At 43.7% G+C, this 20,402-nt stretch overlaps 1 protein-coding gene across 1 annotated transcript; it reads left to right on the top strand.

Annotated features, from left to right (window-relative positions):
- The first annotated feature begins 665 nt into the window (after positions 1-665).
- On the top strand, positions 666-15,775 carry ARL8B (ADP ribosylation factor like GTPase 8B). The gene is made up of 7 exons (XM_040591324.1): positions 666-906; positions 10,195-10,275; positions 10,902-10,975; positions 11,401-11,494; positions 12,113-12,180; positions 12,404-12,474; positions 13,809-15,775. The coding sequence occupies exons 1-7, from the start codon at positions 784-786 to the stop codon at positions 13,856-13,858; spliced, it is 561 nt and encodes a 186-aa protein (XP_040447258.1). The 5' UTR covers positions 666-783; the 3' UTR covers positions 13,859-15,775.
- Positions 15,776-20,402: the final 4,627 nt, after the last annotated feature.

Genomic DNA, 20,402 nt, shown 5'->3' with positions numbered 1-20,402 from the left:
GCCAGTGGGGCGAGGAGGGCGGCTGGGGCTGGGTGCGGGGCTGTGGGCTGAGAGTGCAGCGTGGCCGCCAGGACACCTGCACCAGCCAACGCAGCGGCCTGTGGAGCTGGGGCGTCAAACACCGCCATGGCACTGCACCGGGGCCGCCCTAAGGAGCCAGAGTCCTGAGTGCAGCTGCCTGAGATGGCAGGTCTGAGGAGTGCGAGTGGCCCCTCACCCCGAGATGGCGGGACTAAGGAGCGCGAGTGGCCCCTCACCCCGAGATGGCGGGACTGAGGAGTGCGAGTGGCCCCTCACCCCGAGATGGTGGGGTGCGAGCAGCCACCTCTGCGCTCCGAGATTCCGGAACTGAGGAGTGCGAGCGGTCCCCTCACCCCGGGATGGCGGGGCCGAGGGATGCGAGCGGTCCCGTCCCGCCGCGATGGCGCGGTGCGCACCGCCCGCCTCGCCCACTCCCTCCCAAGATGGCGGGGCCGCCACCGCCGCGCCCCGCCGCGCCCCGCCCCGCGCGGCCCCGCCGCCGCCCAGCCCTCCCGCCGCCGGTCCTCCCCGGGCGCATGGCGGGAGGCTACCGGCAGGGGTCGCTGCGGCGCCGTGCCGGGGGTCGCTGGCGGCGGCGCGGCCGCTCTTGCTGCGCCGTGCGGGCCATGCCGAAGAGTCATATGACCGCGGCGCGGGGGCGAGCCGGGCCGTGTGGGAGCGCGCGGGTGTCCGCCAGCCGCCGCCGCCGGAGCCAGTCGCCGGGCCCAGCCTGTCAGTGCCCCTGGGCCGCCCGCCGCCGCCATGCTGGCGCTGCTCTCCCGGTTGCTGGACTGGTTCCGCTCGCTCTTCTGGAAGGAGGAGATGGAGCTCACCCTGGTGGGGCTGCAGTACTCGGGCAAGACCACCTTCGTCAACGTCATCGCGGTGAGCGGGCCGCGCCGGGGGGGGGTAGGCCGCGCCGGGGCCTGCCGGGGGGCGGCCGCGGCCTGTGCAGGCACGGCGGCGGGGGGCCAGCGCTGGGGCAGCGGCCGGGCCGGGAGCGGCCTGGTGTCTTGCTGGGCTCCCGGCGGAGCCTGCCTGGGGTCCCCCTCCTGCTCCCCGGTGCGCCGTCGGGTCTCGGACGGGTCATGCGTTGAGCTGAAGCGCTGGGGTGAAGCTGTTCCGCTGGGCTGGGAAGCAGCTCGTCTGCCCTTGCTGGGCAGGCTGGCGGGAGAGGCGGCAGAGCCAGCCAGGGTGCCTGAGCCTCCATAAACCTTTGTGTGCTAATGGGAGTCGTGCAGACACCGATAGCCATATCGGAGCACAGCTCTACGGTGTGGTTGGAAGGCCTGTTGAAGTCAGCGTATTGGTATGGCTGGGCTTGCGTTAGTGTAATGTGAAGATGGATGGCATAACACTCCTTCAGTAACTTCCATTCGACCTTTTTTCCAGTGCTCAGTAAATGATCTGTTTCCCACTCACTGTTCCTCTCAGATTTTCACTTATCCTGATCGCTGAAACTTGAATTAAATAATCTACTTTCTCTTAAGGTATGCGCTAAGAAGTACAACTTCCAAGCCTGACAGCAGCAGGCCGCTGAACTTATCTGCTGATCTGCCTGGAGCAGTTGAAGGAAGGGTGTGGGAATCCTCCTACATGAAGCTTTTCCACTGCTTAACAAGATAGAGTGGCTTGCCTAAGTGGCTTGTTCAGCTTCATCAGTGTCCTGTTCTGCGGATGCATGCGACCGAAAACATTCAAAGAATCAAGCTGGAATTTGGAAGGCCTTGTAGGGAGACCTGAGATGGGAAACCAGGGTATCTTTTGGTTTTGCAGGGAGCGTGACTGACTTGAGTCCAGTGCACCTAGAAGGGGAAAGCTGATGTGTTCAACCTTAGATTGCACATACCTTTAATTGTTGTTTTTCATTGGAGGCTGCCGTCTTAATATTACCGAGTATTTTTTTGAATGTATTTATTTGTCAGGTGAATGAATTACTGGATACAAAAAGGCCTTTCATTCTTTTGCAGTTAGGCATAATCCTTGTTACACTGACTAGCTGTCAAAATGTAACCAAGCTTTTGTGTAGTTGAGGATGTTAGCACTCTGTGGGCTTCATGATAATCATGGGAAATGGGTCAGCCCTCATAAAAGGTAACTACCTCTGCTTAGTTATGTTATGTGAAAGTTGCTGGCCTAACCTGAGGATGCCAGAAGCCTTTTCCTTCACATACAGTAGTGGTTGCCGCTATTTCTGGTCTTGCATTTCTGAAAATGGAACTCTGAAACTGTTGAACGACCTCAATCTGTGGTGGCTGAGCTGATGCCCATTGGTGTGTATTCATGCAACTTTGGGCACTGAGGTTACTCTGCAGGTTTTTTGTCTTCTGGAGTCCTAGATGGTGATGACACTTGACAAAGTACTGCTTTGCTGTTCTGCCTGTGTGATACCAGCAGCACATCTCCTTTGGGGAATGATCTGTGAAACCGTACTGCTGATATGTGGAGTAGTACAGAATCGTAGTAGTTGCACATCAGTTTAGTCTGTCTCAGGTTTTTCAAATGGTGAAAGTACTCTTCAGTAAAGCTGACATCTGTATCCAGCTTGCTTTGCAAGGGATTGAATCTTGCAAGGTTTCAACCGCGTGTTAAGATCACACCCAGACATTTATCTGAGTAAGTGTCATTCAAATAGCCTTGCAAAACTGAGTGAAATGAGGAAGTTGTTATGCATAATGACACAGCCTAGTTAGCTGGTTTAGGTTTGGAAGTAGCAAGCCAAATTTATGAAGTTTTTAATTAGGAAATGTAGTGACTTTTTACAGAAAACAGTGTGAGGGGACTTGCTCAGCTCTTTATTATTGGTGTTAATAAAATAATAGTGTGAGCTTCAGTTACCAGTGCAATAGTGCTTCCCACAGAAGTAGTGCTATCCATGGCATGAAGAGCCAACTTCTTGTTAGTTGCTTCCTTGACTGACTTTAATTCAGAGCCTGCATTTGGAAATGAGTGCTGGAAAAGAATAACCACTCTCTGCAGGCCAGTTAATGGTTTGGATAGATGTAGCTGTGAAGCATTGGGATTCCTTAAAACTAAAATGAAAGGAATGACACAGCAAGATGCTTGTCCTTTAGAGTAGCTCTAAAAGCTGGGTTGCATACCAGGAACTTGGTATGGCTTATAAGGCTGCATTCTGTCTTACGAAGGGCTGTTACCAGTCTCTTGATAACAGTGAGTTTAATCTAATATAAATCTCTAATGTAATCTATGCCAATCAAATCAGGCATATGTAACTAGACTAAAAACTCAAGCCAATTACACAGGAGGCTTGATACAATGCCTGGCTGCCACTGAAGTGGAAAGGCCATGAAAAGCAGACAGTCCAGTTCTAGAATAATCTTTTTCTAGGTTGGTAGATGGTTTGGACCATATTTATTCCTCCAGTGTGTAAACAAGCACTTTGTTTGTAATCAAACCAAACTTAGTTTGACTAGAAGGTTTAAAAACCAGCCTTAGCAGTGAAATCTAGTTATAGCTAGGTACAACTAATGCAGCTTCTGCTTTGCTAAGGCTCTGTGTTAGTCACTGTCTCTAATTAGGTATTAAGCCTAAGTTTTCCGTGTGCATGAGTAAACTTGCTCACAAGGGAGGATGTCATTTCTTCCTGGTCCTGATTTCCATAATGTAGATGGCCCATGGCTCATATTCAGAGAAATTGCATGTCATCCCAGTATTGCATCTTGAATTGTTAGCCTCTTATCTGAGGGCTTGCAATGTCCATTATTTACTGGAGTCTGCATTATCTTCTGTTGTTTGCATCTCTGCAGCTAGTGTCTGTTAACAGACTTTCATCAGACTTGCTGTCAAAGCTGGGAGTCCCAGCCGTGCTCGTGTGGGGAGGTACACAAGAAGCAACCGAGCTCCACAGCCATGTGATGCAACTGAAACATGACTCAAGTAAACTGACTCTGCTTCCAGGCTGCAGGCAGTGCATGCTAGTGAATAATGGGACACTTGTTCAGTTTCAAAAAAGTACTTTATGGAAGAGTGGTGTTTGCTGTTGTGAAGTCTTGCTTGAAGCCTGATAGGATCCTTGATGCAGGTGTTTGGCACTGGGATATTGAAGCTTGATAGTCTGATCCACAGTGGACAGGAGAGGAGAACTGCAGGGCTGGGAGGGAGTCAGACTTTCCTGATACAACTGTCAGGTTTAAGAGCTAAACTCAACCTGTTCTGTTTGTGGTGATAGGATAAATAAGATCTCTTTAGTATTTGTGTCAACACCTGAATTAGCGTGGTGTGTTTTTTAAAACTTTGGAGCATCTGACAAGCCTTTGAATGAGGCCTTGGTCTCTAGAGAGAGGTGATTTTTGAAGTGCCTCTCAAAAAAAGATCCCTTTGGCTAGGTGGGAGTTGTGACTTCCTTCTGTCCTCATGACTGTTAGAAGTAACTTTGACTTAACAAAGCCACACTGGAGAAGTGCGGAAGATTGCTCTGAAGAGCTTTGCTGCTGCTTTAGTGCCTTCTGAAGCACCCAAGTAGGTCATAAATAGTGTGTGTTGTCACTTCATACACACAGTAGTTAAGTGAGAAGGTTGATATGTTTTCAAGTGAGGTGTTTCTTAATCTCAGAAGTCTCTTGAAATGGATTGCCTCACTTCATTGGGTAATAAGGCTAGTATGAGGTGACTCATACTCCACTTAATACCCTTTGAGGTTCTGCTTGCTGTACCCCAGATGGTCTGAAGCAGGTGACTGAAATGGGAATCCACTTCTTCCATTGTGATCTTAAGTTCCTGTATAGTGCTCTTTAAGAAATGGAAGAGCTTTAAGCAGTAACACCTGGAGAAAGATGCTTTCATGATTATCAGAGGCATGAAGTGTCCTAAGCTCTTATGTGACTGACTTCTAGATAGAAATATGCCTCTTTAGATCTTGTTTCACTGCTGTGTGGTTGCTACATGATAAGCAGACCACGTCTTTTTATATATTCCATTGAAATTGGGGTTGGGGAAGCAAAAATGTATTTTCTTAACAGATACTGCTATTTTGCTTTCTGCAGCGATCATTTGTAGAAGTGCTGTTGTAAAACCTTTTAAGGGACAGTTACGTCATGAGGTTTGAAGCTTCTAAACTAGAGTTCAAGTTTCTGAATGTGACCCCAAGTAGCTGAAACACTGAAGTATTTCAAGAAGGAAGCTCGACTACAGTAGAGAGTTGATTCGCCCATGTGATGCACTTCTTGGTTAAAGTGATGTATGTTGCAGAGGAGGTTTAGTGTAGGGGTAGCTTTATATAATGCTAAAATGAGTCTGCTTTTCTGCTTTTTATTTTTTTAAGAAGAGATTTCTGAGAGATTAAGCTTTTTTTTAGTGTAAAAAGAAAGAAATTTAGGGATGAACAGTGGGGCTGAAGGTAGTATGCTGGTTCAGGTGGATTGGAAGCATCCTGGCTGGGAACCATACTCCAGTGATGTTGTCTCCTAGTTGGCTAAACTTGTTTGTGATCTCTTCTAGATGGATGAAAAGTATTCTGAGTAAAGATACAATCTTTGTCAGAGCTTATATGAAGAAGTTTGTCCTGTAACAGTAATGACTCATGTTAGCTTTATGAGATGCAAGCTAAGGCTGCCCTGACCTTCCCTGTTGATACAAAGAATCAACTTGTGCAGGCTGTGGAATCAAAATCTGGTGGCTGCGGCTTGGTGGTTGAGGGCCATGCGGATGGACCCCCATTGTAGGCAGCGTGCTTTCCAGCAGTAGAGAGCTACCACTGTGGCTTGAAAGAAAGACAAGGGAACAGCAGTTCTACTGCTGCAGTTGGAGTTCTGCCATTAATGATTCCTTTAATGTATTAAAATGAATTTTTAAGGAAGATACAGGAAGCAGGAATTCCAGTCTTAAACTCTACTTGATCAAGCTGCTTAGGGCTTGGTGCTGACAGTCTCGTAAGCCTAACTCCCTGGAAGCTGGTAGTCTTCTGGCCGTAGCATGTTGACTATGAAGAAGCAGATGAGGTAGCCAGAATGTGGCATGGTCTGTTTTGCGTTTTTTTGACTTAAGACAACTGAAAATGGTAGGTTTAGTAAGCAGCTTGTTGTAATATTAACTAAGTATTAAAAAAGACTAAACTTGCATCCTTCGTACACTTCTGGAAACTTAGGTGATAAGTTAAATGCTTGTCTGAAGCCGCCTGATCCTGCCCTCTGGGAAAGGAGCTCTGTTCCTGTTAAGTAGCACGCTGCTGGCTCATCACTGAGGCAAGAGTTCTGTGGGTGCTGGTTGGCAAAGCTGCCCTGGCCTGTGGGTGAGCTGTGGGTGAGGGCGCAGACCCAGAGAGGCAGTCTGCCAGGGTTACAGGTGAGAAGCAGTGCTTGTGAATATAGCATGTATGGTGGTGTTTCAGAGCACGCACCACAGCTAGTGCTAGTTGGTGTGTAACAGGTGGGCTAGGCTTGGACCGAGTAGCGAGATGGGGAGTGGACTTGATAAACGCTGCAGTCTGTGCAGGAGTTAGTGCTAATACTGGATACAAGGTGAGCTGAACCCAAACTAATTGGTGCAGGTAGGTGTTGGCCCTGTGCTGGAATACAGTGTAGGGACTTAGTCTGGAAGCAGTTTTGCTCCTCTGAATAATCCTTATCCGACATAAGTACTCAGGCAGGTAAATGGGTTCATGTTGCGCTAAAATCACATGTTTGGGTTCTCCAGGAGCTTGGAGTGTTGAAAAGGGAGCATCTCTTAAAGAGGAGGCTTAAAGAGTAGTTCTGCCTGTTCATGTGGTCTCTGAAATTTGGTCTGTTCAGTCTCCCTCTTTATCTTTCGCATAGGGGCTAGAGTTCACTTTGTTTTCTGACCTTCACTGAACAGTTTGTATTAATGCTGTGCAGTCTGTATGACCTCAGAGCTAATGGCTTAATTCATAATAACTTCTAGTACACAAGGCTGATCTTCCAGGAGTCCTGGGTGAGGTGCAGTGTCTGCCTATTGGAATATTTGCAAGTGCTGAAAAAGGATGCTATTGCTAGATTTGTAAGCAGCTACTCTTGCTGTCCTTGGTGAGTGAGCAATGCTACTGTGTATGACAACAGCCAAGCACTTTCAGATTGGGAATTGAAAATACTTCTGTGCTTATCAAACTTGTTTTAAAGCTGATGCCTATTTTAGAAGGAGAAAACATTGTATTGTGAACACACAGTGATAAGGCTGAGTAATCTGCTCTAGGGGGTACAGAGGGAAGTCTGATTCAAACAGAACTGCTTACTAATAAAAGCATATTCCTGTTCTACTGTATGAGTAGCTTTTGCATATGAATACTCTAAGATGCAGCTGACTTCCTGGCTTTTTTTCCTCTGTAAAGGTAGTAAACAAAAGCCCTCTAAATATTTGGTTTAGAGACTTATTTTCTGGGCCAAGACAGTTGGATACAATAGCAAAACGTATCAAAGGAGATCACTGCCCGCTAGCAAAATTCATTACAATGATTTTAACCATTTTTGGACCTGTCTTAAAAGGTAAGGTGACAGCTTTCTTTAGGTACGCTAACTGTGAATGAAGGAATACCTAATCATCAGAGTAAGATCTTTCAAATGAAGATCCGAGTTGCACAAAATCTGTAGTCAGGTGTGCCTCTCAAAGCTATAAAGTGCCTGCCTTGCCTCAGAATCTACAGCCTCCAAAATTCCTGTGGAGAGGAAGGGTGTGCTTGTGTTTTGGAGGCAGCTCGGTTAAGGCATCTGCTCCCCTTTCCCTGCATTTCTGACAGTTCAGAAAGTATGTCAGATAGCACTTGTTTGTCTCACCAACGAAGCAGAGTACAGAAAGCTGAAACTCAAGTTGTAAACTTGAGCACTCTGTAGTGTAGGTTTTAAGCAAGTCAGAACAAGTTTTTATGCTACCTGGATGTGTAGCATGGGTAGAGTGCATATAAGGTACAGCAGCTTTTCTGAAGATTCTGTAAAAGTTTTTGTGGCGGGTTACAGTGATTTCTTAAACACTACATTAAATGTGACAAATGAGGTGCTGCTGTGATCTGAAAGAATCTATATCCTAAAAGAGCTATGGGAGCATGAACTATTGATAGGAACAGCTCTCGAGCGAAGAATCTGGAAGTATCTGAGTGGGAATAGCTGACGGCATATTGGGTAATATGAAGCAGCACAAAGTGATGGAGGTTCAGGGAGTGCTTGGGAGATGTTTGGTTAGAAGATGTGGGTGTAGGGTGTGACTGCAGAGGCAGGAATGCAGTGGTGCTTGAGCAACCAAAGCAAGCTGACCCTTCAAAGGCAAGATTGGCAGTGCACACTTTAACCATGCTTTCCGTGGCTGATACAGTTTAGTTCATAACCATCTGCTGCTGAGCTACATATAATCAAACTGGCTGAAGGGGACAGCTCATACATTGGGCTTTCAGGGCAGGAACGGGAAATGAAGGACAGGCGTTCAGGTTGTGTGCCTACCTTGCTAAGTTAGCAGAAAGGTTAAGAGTAGTTTCAGTCTCATCCGGCACTATTTCAGATACATTGTCTTCTGTGTAGCTTAAACAGGTGAAACTTTTTTTCAAATGAGAATGTGGAACAGCTGCCTAATGAGGTTTAAGATGTCCATTTTTCAGGTCATCAATGTTTTTGCTTTTGCATTCCTTGGTTTCAAGGACTTAGTTTTGGGGTTTTTTTCACTCCTTTTAAAAAGCTGTTAGTCTGTGTAGCCATACATTTGGAAGGTGGATCTTCAATGTGAAAAGTCGCCACCTGTTCAGGGGACTGCTGGCTTCAAATCTAAGCTCTGGATGTATTTCTGTTTTGGAGGTCACCAGCAAGCTCAATGTGCCGTTTAACTAAGGACTTGGCCAGTTAAAGCCCAAATGAGACTGCTATAATCTGTATATTTTCACTTCTAATGTTTATCAACATTATACTGGAGTCTGTACTGTGTGAAGCTTGCAGCTTTGGTTTGTTAGTGGAAGATCACATGTTTTTGGGGGGTGTGAGGTTGAGGGAACAAGCTGAAGGAAAGCATGGGCTTTTGAGCACAGAAGTGAATGACAAAGCATTGGCTGATGGTCTTCTGGTTGCAACCTCTGAACAGCATGTACTCAAAGCATACAAAGCGTGCAAAACTAAGAAGATGTAGTTACTACTTCCAGCTTGTGAGCAGTTGGGCCCTAACTCTATGGTGATGCTATGTGTGCTTCGTAGATCCTAAAGCACTTTAACTAGGGCTGAGTTCTCTGTGCAACATCAGGGAGAGAAGCAGACTTTCTGTTGCTGTGACATCAGACCCTAATTTACTGAATGCATTTGAGTCGACCTTTTTTCCCAAATCTGCCTGACTGTCTTGGTTCTGTTACACATAATGGATGTAGTGAGATTACATAATGACCACTATTTGGTGAAGGAGATTCACCTTCTGCCAAACAGCTAAGGGAGCATAGGAGAGATCTGTACTAGTGTTGGTAACACTTGTTTTGGCTCCTGGGTTAGCTACAGGAGATAGCTGTGAACTTGGCTTTCAAGCTGTTACAGATAAAAGTGTAACAGACAGTAAACCAGCTGCTACTAGAGAACCTCTCTAATGCAACACTAATTTGCAGAGGTTATGTTAGAGCTTAAAGTGACACTGAACCTCTGGTGAAAACGGGCTGGGCTGGAATACTCCAGTTGCATTTTGATTGCCTCTTCCACTGCTGAACAAGCTGGGCACTGTCTAGCCTAGCAGGAAGCAGACCTGTCAGGCCCTTCCACTTTCAAGCCTTTTAAAACTCCTCAGGAAGTTAGCCCATACCTGTGGGTTGGAAGCTTACTCCACAAGGGTGATTTATTGCTGTAAATGTTGTCCATAGAGTAGCTTGCATCAGAGGAAAATCTTCTGGATATTTCTAGCTTCCAGGTAACTAGGAGATCCTGACTTACAAAACTTGGTTCCAGCAGAAGCAGGGGAATGGCTCTTTCCCTATACTTGCCCTGGCTGTCCATCTGTTAAGCTATGCAAAGCACTTCTCCCCAAGTAAATTTACTCCCCTGACTGCCTCAAGGCTTGAAAAATTAAGTGCATGTAGGAAATGACTTGACTGACTTCACAGAAGCTTCAATTGACATGAATATAATATCTATGACTTCTTGGTTGTAAAGCATTCAGTTGGAAGGCAAATTGTTAGAAAAAGCTTATGAAATTTTACTATGTAAGCTAGCTGCATCAGATAAGCACTAAATTTAACTTTCTTTTTTTTTCCAGTCGGGTCAATTCAGTGAAGATATGATTCCTACTGTGGGCTTCAACATGAGGAAAGTTACGAAGGGTAATGTTACAATAAAGGTATGTTACCATTGTTGACTGTCTCTTTTTAAACCCAAGCAAGGTTGTTTTCAGCTTCTGGTTTAAAATTTGTTTGCTCTGTTTTGCTTCCACCATTGAGACAAATATAGGAAACTGGAGAGGCTCGGCTAAATCTGTCAAACAGCTTGAGAATATACTTGTGTTTATTTATGGGGTTTCTTAAATGAGTATCTGTGTGTGTGACTTCCAAGTTCATGGACTAGTTTAAGCAATGTTGTGATAATGCTGTCTGGCTTTAATCTGAATTAATTTTCACATGTTTAGGACCCAGAAATCCTCCTCTTCTGCTTATCGGTATTGCTTAAGGGAAGGCTTACATCAAAAGCAAGGCTTTAAATTAGTATATTTTATTGTATACCACAGTGTGTAAACTTAGTACACCGATGTGTTCTTGCATCTGGTGTAAGATATTCTAGTTTGTACCTTATGTTATTGGGCCTGCAAGCTTTGAGCAGCTGTACAAGGGATTATTTCTGCTCTAATATGAGAGATCCTGCAGATGGGCTAAGGAGAAAGGAAAAACTGTTTTGATTTCTTGTCTTATCTGTGTGTGACATGTTTAAACATAGTGCATGGCTAAATTGTCTTTTTCCCCTTGCCTTAAGATTTGGGATATAGGAGGGCAACCACGATTCCGAAGCATGTGGGAGCGATATTGCAGAGGAGTTAATGCTATTGTGTAAGTGTGGCCTTCCTTCAGCTAGTGCTTAACTTCAGGTTTGCTTTTCTTCTGTGTATAGCCTTTCTAACAGTGCATGCTTGACTTGGTAGTACTTGTTTTAATTTTGAAAGTACTGCAACCATATTGACCTTTTTTACCTGTAAGTTCAGGGCTCAAGATGGGTTATTTTCTTACCTGTGTCTGATCTGGAGTACTAACTACTTCCTGTCTGAACTAGATGGCACTGCTGTCTAACTGAAAGAATCTTCTATCTACTCTGATCTTAGAGATTTATTTTTTTAAAAGAACCAAATTCTTTGCTTGGAAGACTTAGCTTTGTTTAAAGCCTTGTTGAATGTGCTCAAAACTGACAGTGTAAAGGAAAGACTGCTGTTTCTGAAGTAGTTAAGTCTCACTGACTTAACCTTAAATTCTCTTTAAAGCTACATGGTAGATGCTGCAGATCGTGAAAAAATAGAAGCCTCTCGAAATGAGCTGCACAATCTTCTAGACAAGCCACAGTTACAAGGAATCCCTGTAAGTAATATTGCCTTATACAGTATTAAACTTGCTTGAGGAATGTGCGTAACTTTAGCAGCTCTGAAGTCTGGCTTGAACTCTTGTCAAGTGTAAGGCCTAACCCTCCTGCTTAGTACAAGCATGAACAGTAGTGCCTTAAATCGAATTGATGACCTCAGTCAATCCTTCAGGTGTTTTTGTTGTGGGGGGTGGGGGGGAGGACCAGTAGTTTAAGAGTATTCCACAGTATGAATTTGTGTTCTCTTTGAGGGTCTGCTATAGCACAGGTTAACCAGAGTGTAGTACAGAAGTATAGAGCAACTTTGGGGAATCTCAGCTGAAAGTCAACAGGGATTTTCCTCAGTTTTATCAGCTGATGCATTCTCATACTTGCTTTTTGCGCATAGCAGTTCTTGTGTCCCCTCTTCCCCTGTGATTAGGTCAATCTTCCTTCTTGATCTGTCACATTGAGTTAGACTTAATAGCCTACTGCAGACTGCTTGTCAGACTCCCCTGAAGTTTGTTGCTTGTGTTGGGTGGGTTTTTTGGGTGGTGTGTGTTGTTTTGTTGTTTTTTGGTGTTGTTTTTTTTTTTTAAAGCAAAGCTGCAACTGTTTCCTTCTACTCTGGATTTCAGGTTTTAGTACTTGGAAATAAGAGAGACCTTCCTAATGCGTTGGATGAGAAACAGCTAATTGAAAAGATGTAAGTCTAACATGTCCTAAGAAAGGCTACTTTAACTCTATAAATTAATTCCTGTACATAGGGTTGTTAGATTAAGAAGCTTGCATCTATAAGTACAATACTCAGCAACAGGAGGTAGCTGAAACAAGTTATGTGGAGAAGATGAAGGGGAACAGTTTAGATTGTCAGTATAAGACTCCATGTTACAAGTGAAGTGTATGTTGAAATGTTCTCTCTTTCGTAGGAACCTTGCTGCTATTCAGGACAGAGAAATCTGCTGCTACTCAATTTCTTGCAAAGAGAAAGATAATATAGGTAACTATTAATCTAAAATGCTAAGCATTATGAGGAGCTGCCAGAGGATGGATTGGGGGATTGTGACTTCTTAAACATAAATTTCCTGGCTTCAGGAAACTGGTAACAAATCAAAGGACAATGTGTAAGTGCAATGGTTAAATTCTGTGTAACTCCTTATAGCAGTGAGGACTGGTATTGAAGTGGTAGGGGGTGTAGTTGGCAAAACATATGTCAGTCTCCTGCAGAATCTGCTGCCTGCCTTGAGTTAGTTTGCAGCAAATAACTGACTGGTCTCACTCTTAGCTTGGCCTAAATGGTTTTATACTTCTGTCAGGTACTCTCAACTCTGCCTTGCTGCATGAGGTTAGCAAGTAGTTGCCACAAGTTGTTTCTCAACAGTTACTCCCTTGAAATAATCCTCTTCCCTTGCTGTTTTATCAAAGTGGTTCATGTTGTGGCCTGTGCTAGTCGCTACTCCATGCAGCCAAACAGTAAATTTTTCTGGTGCTGACATCAATTGCTTTGGGATTTCTGGAGTTCAAAGGGAGAAACCATGGCACTGTGTAATAGCAAGTACTACTTGACAATAGTATTGCAAGTGAATGGAGTCATCTCAACTGAATGAAAACACAGTACTTCACACACTTACCATCCTTCTCCTGGTGCCTTCTTGTGGCTGCCATGAGATTAACACTAGTTCATTGGGAGGCTAACATGAGTTTACTAATGAGGGAAACTTCAGGCTGGTCATAACGGGAACAAGCTATAGACGACACCAGAACTGCTTTATATTAAGGACTTTGCTTCTTTCCAGGAGAAATTAACAGCCTGTGGAACTCTTCTGGCTGCTTACCCAAGAAGCCCCTATCACCTTGCCATCAGTTAGATTCAAACATGGTAGATGGGAGAAGCAGATACTCCCTTCTATGATATTTTCTGCACAAGGCTTACAGCACAGCTAAGCATCGCTGATGGGTATAATGCCAGTGCATTTCCCTTCCTTAGGAGACCCCATTTCAGGCATGGGGGGTGCTTGATGCTTTGTATTGTAGGCGTAAACTAACTTTGTTCTCATGAGTTGAGAAGTGGCAGACTGGCTAAATAGAGCAATGTTGATCTAAAAAAAGGATGCTAGGTAGTTACAGGACCAAAGCACAGACAGCAAGCATTCAGGAAAAAAAATAATAAAATCATTCTGTTGATCTGTCGTGGACCATCCTTTAGAGAATGGCTGGATATTCCTTTATATGGAATTGTCATGTATTTGAGGACACTGGCATACCAAAGCGATGCCAATTATACAAATACAAATAGACACTTGAATATGGAACTTCTCTTCTCTCTCTCTTTAGATATCACGCTTCAGTGGCTTATTCAGCATTCAAAATCTAGAAGGAGCTGAAGTCTTCTTGGAATCTCCAGTACCAGTTGGCCATAATCTCAATTGTCCACTTCCCTCCATAATGAGATATTACCCAAAAATCCTGTATCAAGAATCTGCCTTTTCACGGTTCATTTCTCATGTGCACTGCTGAAGACTTGTATTCTTATTCTGTCACAAAACAACTAGAGTTGTCATGATAAAGTCAGCACAAATATTTATTTTACAACCATCTATGGTGGGAGGGTTGTGGGGGGGCTTTTTAACAAAAAAAATAATCTCTCTACCATGTTAACTATGATGGTACACTCTGTTCTGGTTTTTCAGGGCCAGGTTTTTATATGATTTTCAGCAAGTGTTTTATTTCTAGTGTTTAGTGGCTTGAAGATGCTGATGCTTGACAGCATTAAGATTCTGTAAGGTGCCACATACAGTAGTTAGAAAACATTTAAGCGTGAGTTGTGGGATACTGATTTATCTCACAAATGCATGTGATGTGTGTATGTAAGCAGAGAAATGGAAACTGTGGAGGGGAGCACAAGGCATAGATCAGCATCACTAATCTACAGCTGAGATTTTATCCTGTCACTTGAAAAAGAAAACTCCAGTGGTGAATTAGGAAAGAATCAACTCTTTAAAATCATTTTGTTGCTTCCGTTTAACATTTGTGTGGGGGATGGGAATGGACTGTTCTGTCAAGCTTTCAAAAATTGGAGTATTCCAGCATGAAAACAAATTGCTAGGAACATCAGACTTTGTTCAAATACATTTTTCTATCTACAGATCCTAGTGGTCTCTATCTGAAACCAGAACACGCATTCTGAGCAGCTGCATGACACTTAAATTACTGATGTTTTTGTATAGAGTCAGCTGTTGACCATTAGCACAATATCTATGTAATTGTCTAGTGTCTCTCCTGCTCATGAAATGGCTGGGCACAGTTTCAGCTGGTGCTACGGAATACCCAGGCTATTGTGACAACTCTAGACCTGCCTGCTTTCTTGATGTAACCATGTGCAAAGTCTGTAAGTTGCAAGATGAAATGTTCTACTGTGTCAAAGCACAAGAGAGCCAATGAATTGATCCTGTTTCTTGACTAGCTCCTGCAGTATAGGGAAGTATGTATAAACTAAAGATTGTAATGTTTTTGTAGCTTTACTTTCTCAATGACTTCAGTATATTTAAAGGGACAGACTTGTTAAGACTGGTTTGTTCATACAGTAATGTCAGTGTAGCTTTCTAGTGTATGCAAATACATGGTACACCTGCTTGTGTTGCCTCACACTGTGTGTGATTCTTCACCTAAATGTAGAGTTTGCATTACGTCGGAGTCTTTGGTTGGAAACACTGTTTAGTCCATATCAGTTACGACAAGCCAGTTTTAATTTAGACTGCCATGGCCTTACTGGTTTGTACCAACTATCGCACTGTTGCACAGACACTACGTGCTGCCTGCATTCAGTCTGAACTTGCATTTTAACTTTTTGTCCCCTTTCAGTTCTCTGAAGCATGATTTCAATTAATTCATACTCTGGTGCTGTAGAGGAGAAGGGTATATTAACCTTGCTGCTGTAGTCCCTAGTTCACCAGGAACTGCTACAGTTACTTTTATTTAGCAAACTTGCTTGTGCCTAAAATAAGGAAACTAAACTAGAATGTGTGAATCTTTGTGGGGGACCAGGTCACTGTTTAGTTAACTGGCCTATAGCTAAACTTGATGTGTTTGGTGTTTATATACTTCACTGCTTTCAGCTTTTATGGCATCCAAACACTACCAATTGTTAACCTGTGCATTACTCTCTGCATGTGAACAACTTATACAATTACTGAACTTTGTAAATACGTGAATTTTTTAATTTAGGTGGATGCATATGTTGGTTTACTGCTCTTCAGCTTTATTCAATAAACTTATGTTTTGAGGGTTGTATTGACACTTAACTGACTGACTTGAGTTGATGTGGCTTAACCCATGGCAATACATTATGGGCTGTCTGTCTCCATTCCCACAGGATTACACTGGGGGAAGAAGGCTTGGTAAATATCTGAGTTTATGTTCAGTGGTTCAACTATTCAAGTGAAATGCTTATAAACTACCTTTCAGGCTTGGGGATTTCTCGGCTTATATGAGCAAGCTGCGCTAGTTGGTCTCAGCAGATCTCAGTGCTTTATTATGTTTATGAAAAGCACTAATTAGTCAGCTGGAGGGTCTTAAGTAGGAGCAGCCTTCTGGAGTTCTGTCTTCAGGAGAAAAATGCATGTGTCTACAAGCTTGTTTCTTGTTGTCAAGCCTAGAGCTTTTCTAGCACAAGTGTCAGATCTATCAGTGCCTGATCGTTCACTACCAATTAAAGCATAAAAATTCTTATCTCATTGGAAAGTGGGACTTTTGTTGACTGAGGTCTTGACCAAAATCTGTGCTGTGATTTTAATCTGAAGTTACAGTGACTATTCTTTTAAGTGCTTTGTTGCATTAATTTCTCATAGATCACTGATATACTTACAGGACTGTATGTCAACATCTTCCAAGTAATGGTAACAAATTGGATGTTTCTTTCAAGCTTTCAAACTTACTGAGCTGTAACAGGTTAGTTTTTAGGCCTGAGTACTGGTCACTTAGCATCCTTCATGTGTAATTCGGCTGGTGAAATGGACTAATGAACTCTTTGAGTAAAAGATCATGCGTGTAGTTCTTCAGTTGATGGGAGTTTCTTGCATGCAAAACAAGCTACCTGGAGTTAATACTCAAAGCAAAATGCCTCTAGACACAAAATCTGAAAATGGTGTTACTGCTGTAAGATTTGTCACCCTGGCTGGTCTGATACCAGTACTGATAGCTTAAATCAGCTGTGGTATGCACTTGGCCAACAGCTGTTTGCTTGTGGTATTTCAGTAATAGTTTCTATTTCTAAATGTAAATAGCAAGGAGAGCTATGCTGGCCACTTAGGATGTGCATACTCTGAAAAGTACACTTGTGTTACTTCACAAAATGACTCCACCTAGGTTTTCACAGCTATTCTTGTACTGTTCTTCCAGATGCCCTTGGTTATTCACGTGGCAGAAACGTAGACCTTGGAGTGACTATTTGAGTCCAGGGCAGAGGATGACACTTCTTCTGTTTCAGGGCTTGATTAACTTGCCAACTACCTTCATTTTGAAACCAAAGGGAAGCACAGTAAGTCTTTTCAGAGAAGTGAGGCTGTTTTCAACACTTTCAGCCTTGGACTGAAAAAGCTACTTGCTCATCTGGCATAGTTCCGTCCAAGGTTAAGTCTTTTCTGTTCTGATAAAGGTGTGGAGTCTAAGATAGGCATTAGCAGTATTGTCTGCTGAACTTGGATGCTATAGCTGTGTTCTGCTTCTAGAAATCTGTAGAGCCAATCTGTTCTCTCAATGATTACTTGTCTTGGGCTCTGTAGTGAGCTTGGACAGTAAAAAGAAACTGATTGAATTTCCCATTCTCTTAAAAGTTGCTTTTGAGGATGCACTTTAGTAGCATAGATTATTGTACTTAACATCAATAGCCATAGTCCTGAAACTCTCTTCTGATGTATTTGCAGGAGGCATTGACTGGTTTTCTTACTGTGCTACCCGGTCTTGTGCAGAGGCAATTACTGAGCCAGAGAGAACTCCTGGTCATGAATATGCATGCGAGTTAGACATCAGTTATACCTTTGTGATCTCATGATGTGTTGGTATCGTACGGTGTGCTGATGATTTAAAATAGCCATCAACTCTAAATACTTGGTGTCGGTTTTGTTCAGTACAAGTGATCGCTCTTACTGGTCACAGAGCAGCAAGTCTCTAGACTAAATGGGGAAGAAATGTTTGTGCGTGCGCCCACAACGCTGGGCTGTGTGAGGGTTTTCCTTAGAGTATTTATTAGCGTCCTATCAACTTTAGGGTGGATGCTGGTTTCTTTAAGTGCAATTACAGTGCAGCATAATTCTCATCATCGCTCTGAGTACAGCCGAGTGTCTTAGCAGTTGCACAGAGCAATTCTGTCCTACCAGTTGGCAACACGAAAGATGCGCAAATGTGGAGCTGCTTCATGATCTGTGGAGCTAATAATCTAGTTTCTTATGGATTTGTGCTATCTCTTTGCATCTTTATGGAAACGGGCTGGAAAGACAGTCCTTTTTGGATGCTGACACATAAAACTGCATAATCTTCACTTTCTGGTAAAAGAAAAGAGGCCAAAGAAAATGCCTTAAACAGTCTCTCTTGTTAAATTAATATAGGAATGTTGTGCAGGGATCTATAATAACTTGAAGTATGGCTTAGCTGGATTATTGAGCTTTTAACTTTTCTAAGGTTTAATTTTATAGTTACTGTGGCTGTGCAATGGCATGTCATGATTTGCTTTGTGCGTGTTTACTGAATGTGAAAGAAATGCGCTTCCTCCTGGTAGCATGCCCCAGCACTGCTCCCTGCTGACTTGCTTTTGCACTGACCCTGACTAGAGCAAGCTGTATGAATTCTGAGTAGGGGGGTGTAAATCAGGTTATTTAAGCTATCTTGCCAAGAGCGGTGCATTGCTGATTGCATGAACAGCAAAGCAATGAATTGTGTTAAAGGAGAAGTAACGTGTGAGTGCCTGAGAATAGTACGTGCTTCAGGACTTTTGTTCCCAAAACATGAGTGTAGAATGACTTGTCTCACTAGATCATAAACCTTCCATGAGTAGTCTGTTACTTTAGGATTACAGATTCTGAATGTTAGAAGTATGCCTTGGTGAAACATTGGGGTTTTCTTTTACATGTCACTTAAATGAGAAACACGGAATGGCACTCAAAGGGGGTATGCACATACTCTTTTACAGGAGAAGTAAAATCCTTGATGTTTTTATTTCCGTCACAGTGGAAGGTGGGTAAGTAGACCTTCATGCTAGGATTAGTGCCTTTCAATTATGACATTACAGGGTTTATTCTGTTAAAGGCAACATCTATCATTGTGATCATTTTGAAGTGCTTCAATAAAGTGTTGTTGAAAACCATTCTTTTGCATATTCATCTGTAGTAGTGGAGCTGCTTTTATTATTAGAAATATATAAGAAGCCCTGGTTACCAAATTGTGGGGAACATTGTTACACTGAAGCTGAACTAAACACATCTATGCTAAAATTTGATTCTTCAGATGGTCTGTGAGAGGAGCAGACAGCTGGCTCCTTGAAGCACTCTTCTAACGATGCAGAAAGTGGTGTTGCTTCTATGTAGGCAGATACGTTCAAGTAGTAAATTCAAGAAGTCTTTCCTGGCCCTGTTGGGAAACTTCATGTTTTAAACACTGTGCGTTAGCAGAGCGGTTTCTGTGGAAACCGGTGGGAGCATTAACTACATAACTTCCTCCTGATGCGAGTGAGTGACCGTAAGCCTTGTGCTTGGTGGGGAACAACTTTGAGCAGTTGGTCTGTCAAACTATCATTTCTGATTACGGCTTTGCTTTAGATGCTGGAAGCATTTGTTGGTCGTAATTGTTTTTCTGTCTGAAAAGACCCTATTGGGTAGAAGTTCATAACCATATTATTAAACAAAACGAAGCAAATAAATGAGCAGAGAAAGAACAAGCTGTTGTGTGTGAAATGTAAAGCTAAACTTGCTCTCACAAGAATCTTTGTGAAGTAAACTGGTAAGTAACGATTGTATAGAAGCAGACTCGGGATGTGAAAGGGTGGTTCAGTCTTCTCAACAATAAGGAATTTTCCTCATTTTGTAGTCAGTAAATGAATCCTCTTCTTGGTGTGAATAATATTTCTGGTGCGTAAAGGGAAAAACATGAAAAAGATGTGTGAATTCTATAGATTGAGGAAAGGAACTGAAAAAGCACTGTCAGGCTGTTGTGTTGGAACAGGCTAGGGGATTTTAACTGGAGTCAGCATACAGAAGTCTTGATGGGCCACTGAGTTGTGAATTTATTTATCCCTCCCCCTGCCCCCCTGATTTATTTGTTCTATTGCTTCTGTTGCAACAAATGGAAAACAAAGAGCAAGATCTGACTTCTGAAATAGATGAACAGACATCTATGCTTTTATTTTCAGCCTGTATCTTGTACTTTCAGTGTGTGCTAAGTCTTTAAATACTTTTTCCTACCCTTTGTAGGAGTTTTTTCATATTGTTTCTGTTTTTAATTTCTTCATAACGAGTCATGCACTTCACCGTTTAGTGGGACAGAGCGCAGGTCAGCCCCTGGTTCGGCAGTGACCCAGGTGGTGCCCCAGGCAGGTACTGGTGATGCTGCTTGGGTTTCTGGGGCGCCTCAGGGATGCGCCTCTCCTCCACCTCCCCCAGCTGTGGGTTTCTTACTGACTTTTCTGTTCTTCTGACTTGGCGTTGAGGGTTTTGGTTTCACCAGTACTGCCTGAGCCTATCTGCAGTTCCGTATCTCCAACGGGGCAGGGGCGGTCTGTCAGCATTTCTGTTTATGCCGCGCTCCGGACGCTCCCGCTGCCTCGCTGCTCGCCTGTCCCTGGCCCCTGCGGCCCTCCCCCGCCTCCCGGGCCCGGGGCGCGGTGGGGCTGCCCGGCCCCTCACACCCGCAGGCGCGGAGGGCGGCGGGCCCGGCCCTCGC

Source organism: Falco naumanni, chromosome 4, assembly GCF_017639655.2.
Source record: "Falco naumanni isolate bFalNau1 chromosome 4, bFalNau1.pat, whole genome shotgun sequence".
Lineage (NCBI taxonomy): Eukaryota > Metazoa > Chordata > Aves > Falconiformes > Falconidae > Falco > Falco naumanni.
The sequence above is the reverse complement of the archived record's forward strand: the minus strand, read 5'-3'. Positions and strand labels throughout refer to the sequence as shown.

Coding starts and splice junctions, on each gene's coding strand:
- ARL8B (XM_040591324.1), top strand. CDS start 784: ATGCTGGCGCTGCTCTCCCGGTTGCTGGACTGGTTCCGCTCGCTCTTC. Junction 907..10,194: donor CCTTCGTCAACGTCATCGCG/GTGAGCGGGCCG, acceptor TTTTTTTTCCAG/TCGGGTCAATTCAGTGAAGA. Junction 11,495..12,112: donor CACAGTTACAAGGAATCCCT/GTAAGTAATATT, acceptor TCTGGATTTCAG/GTTTTAGTACTTGGAAATAA.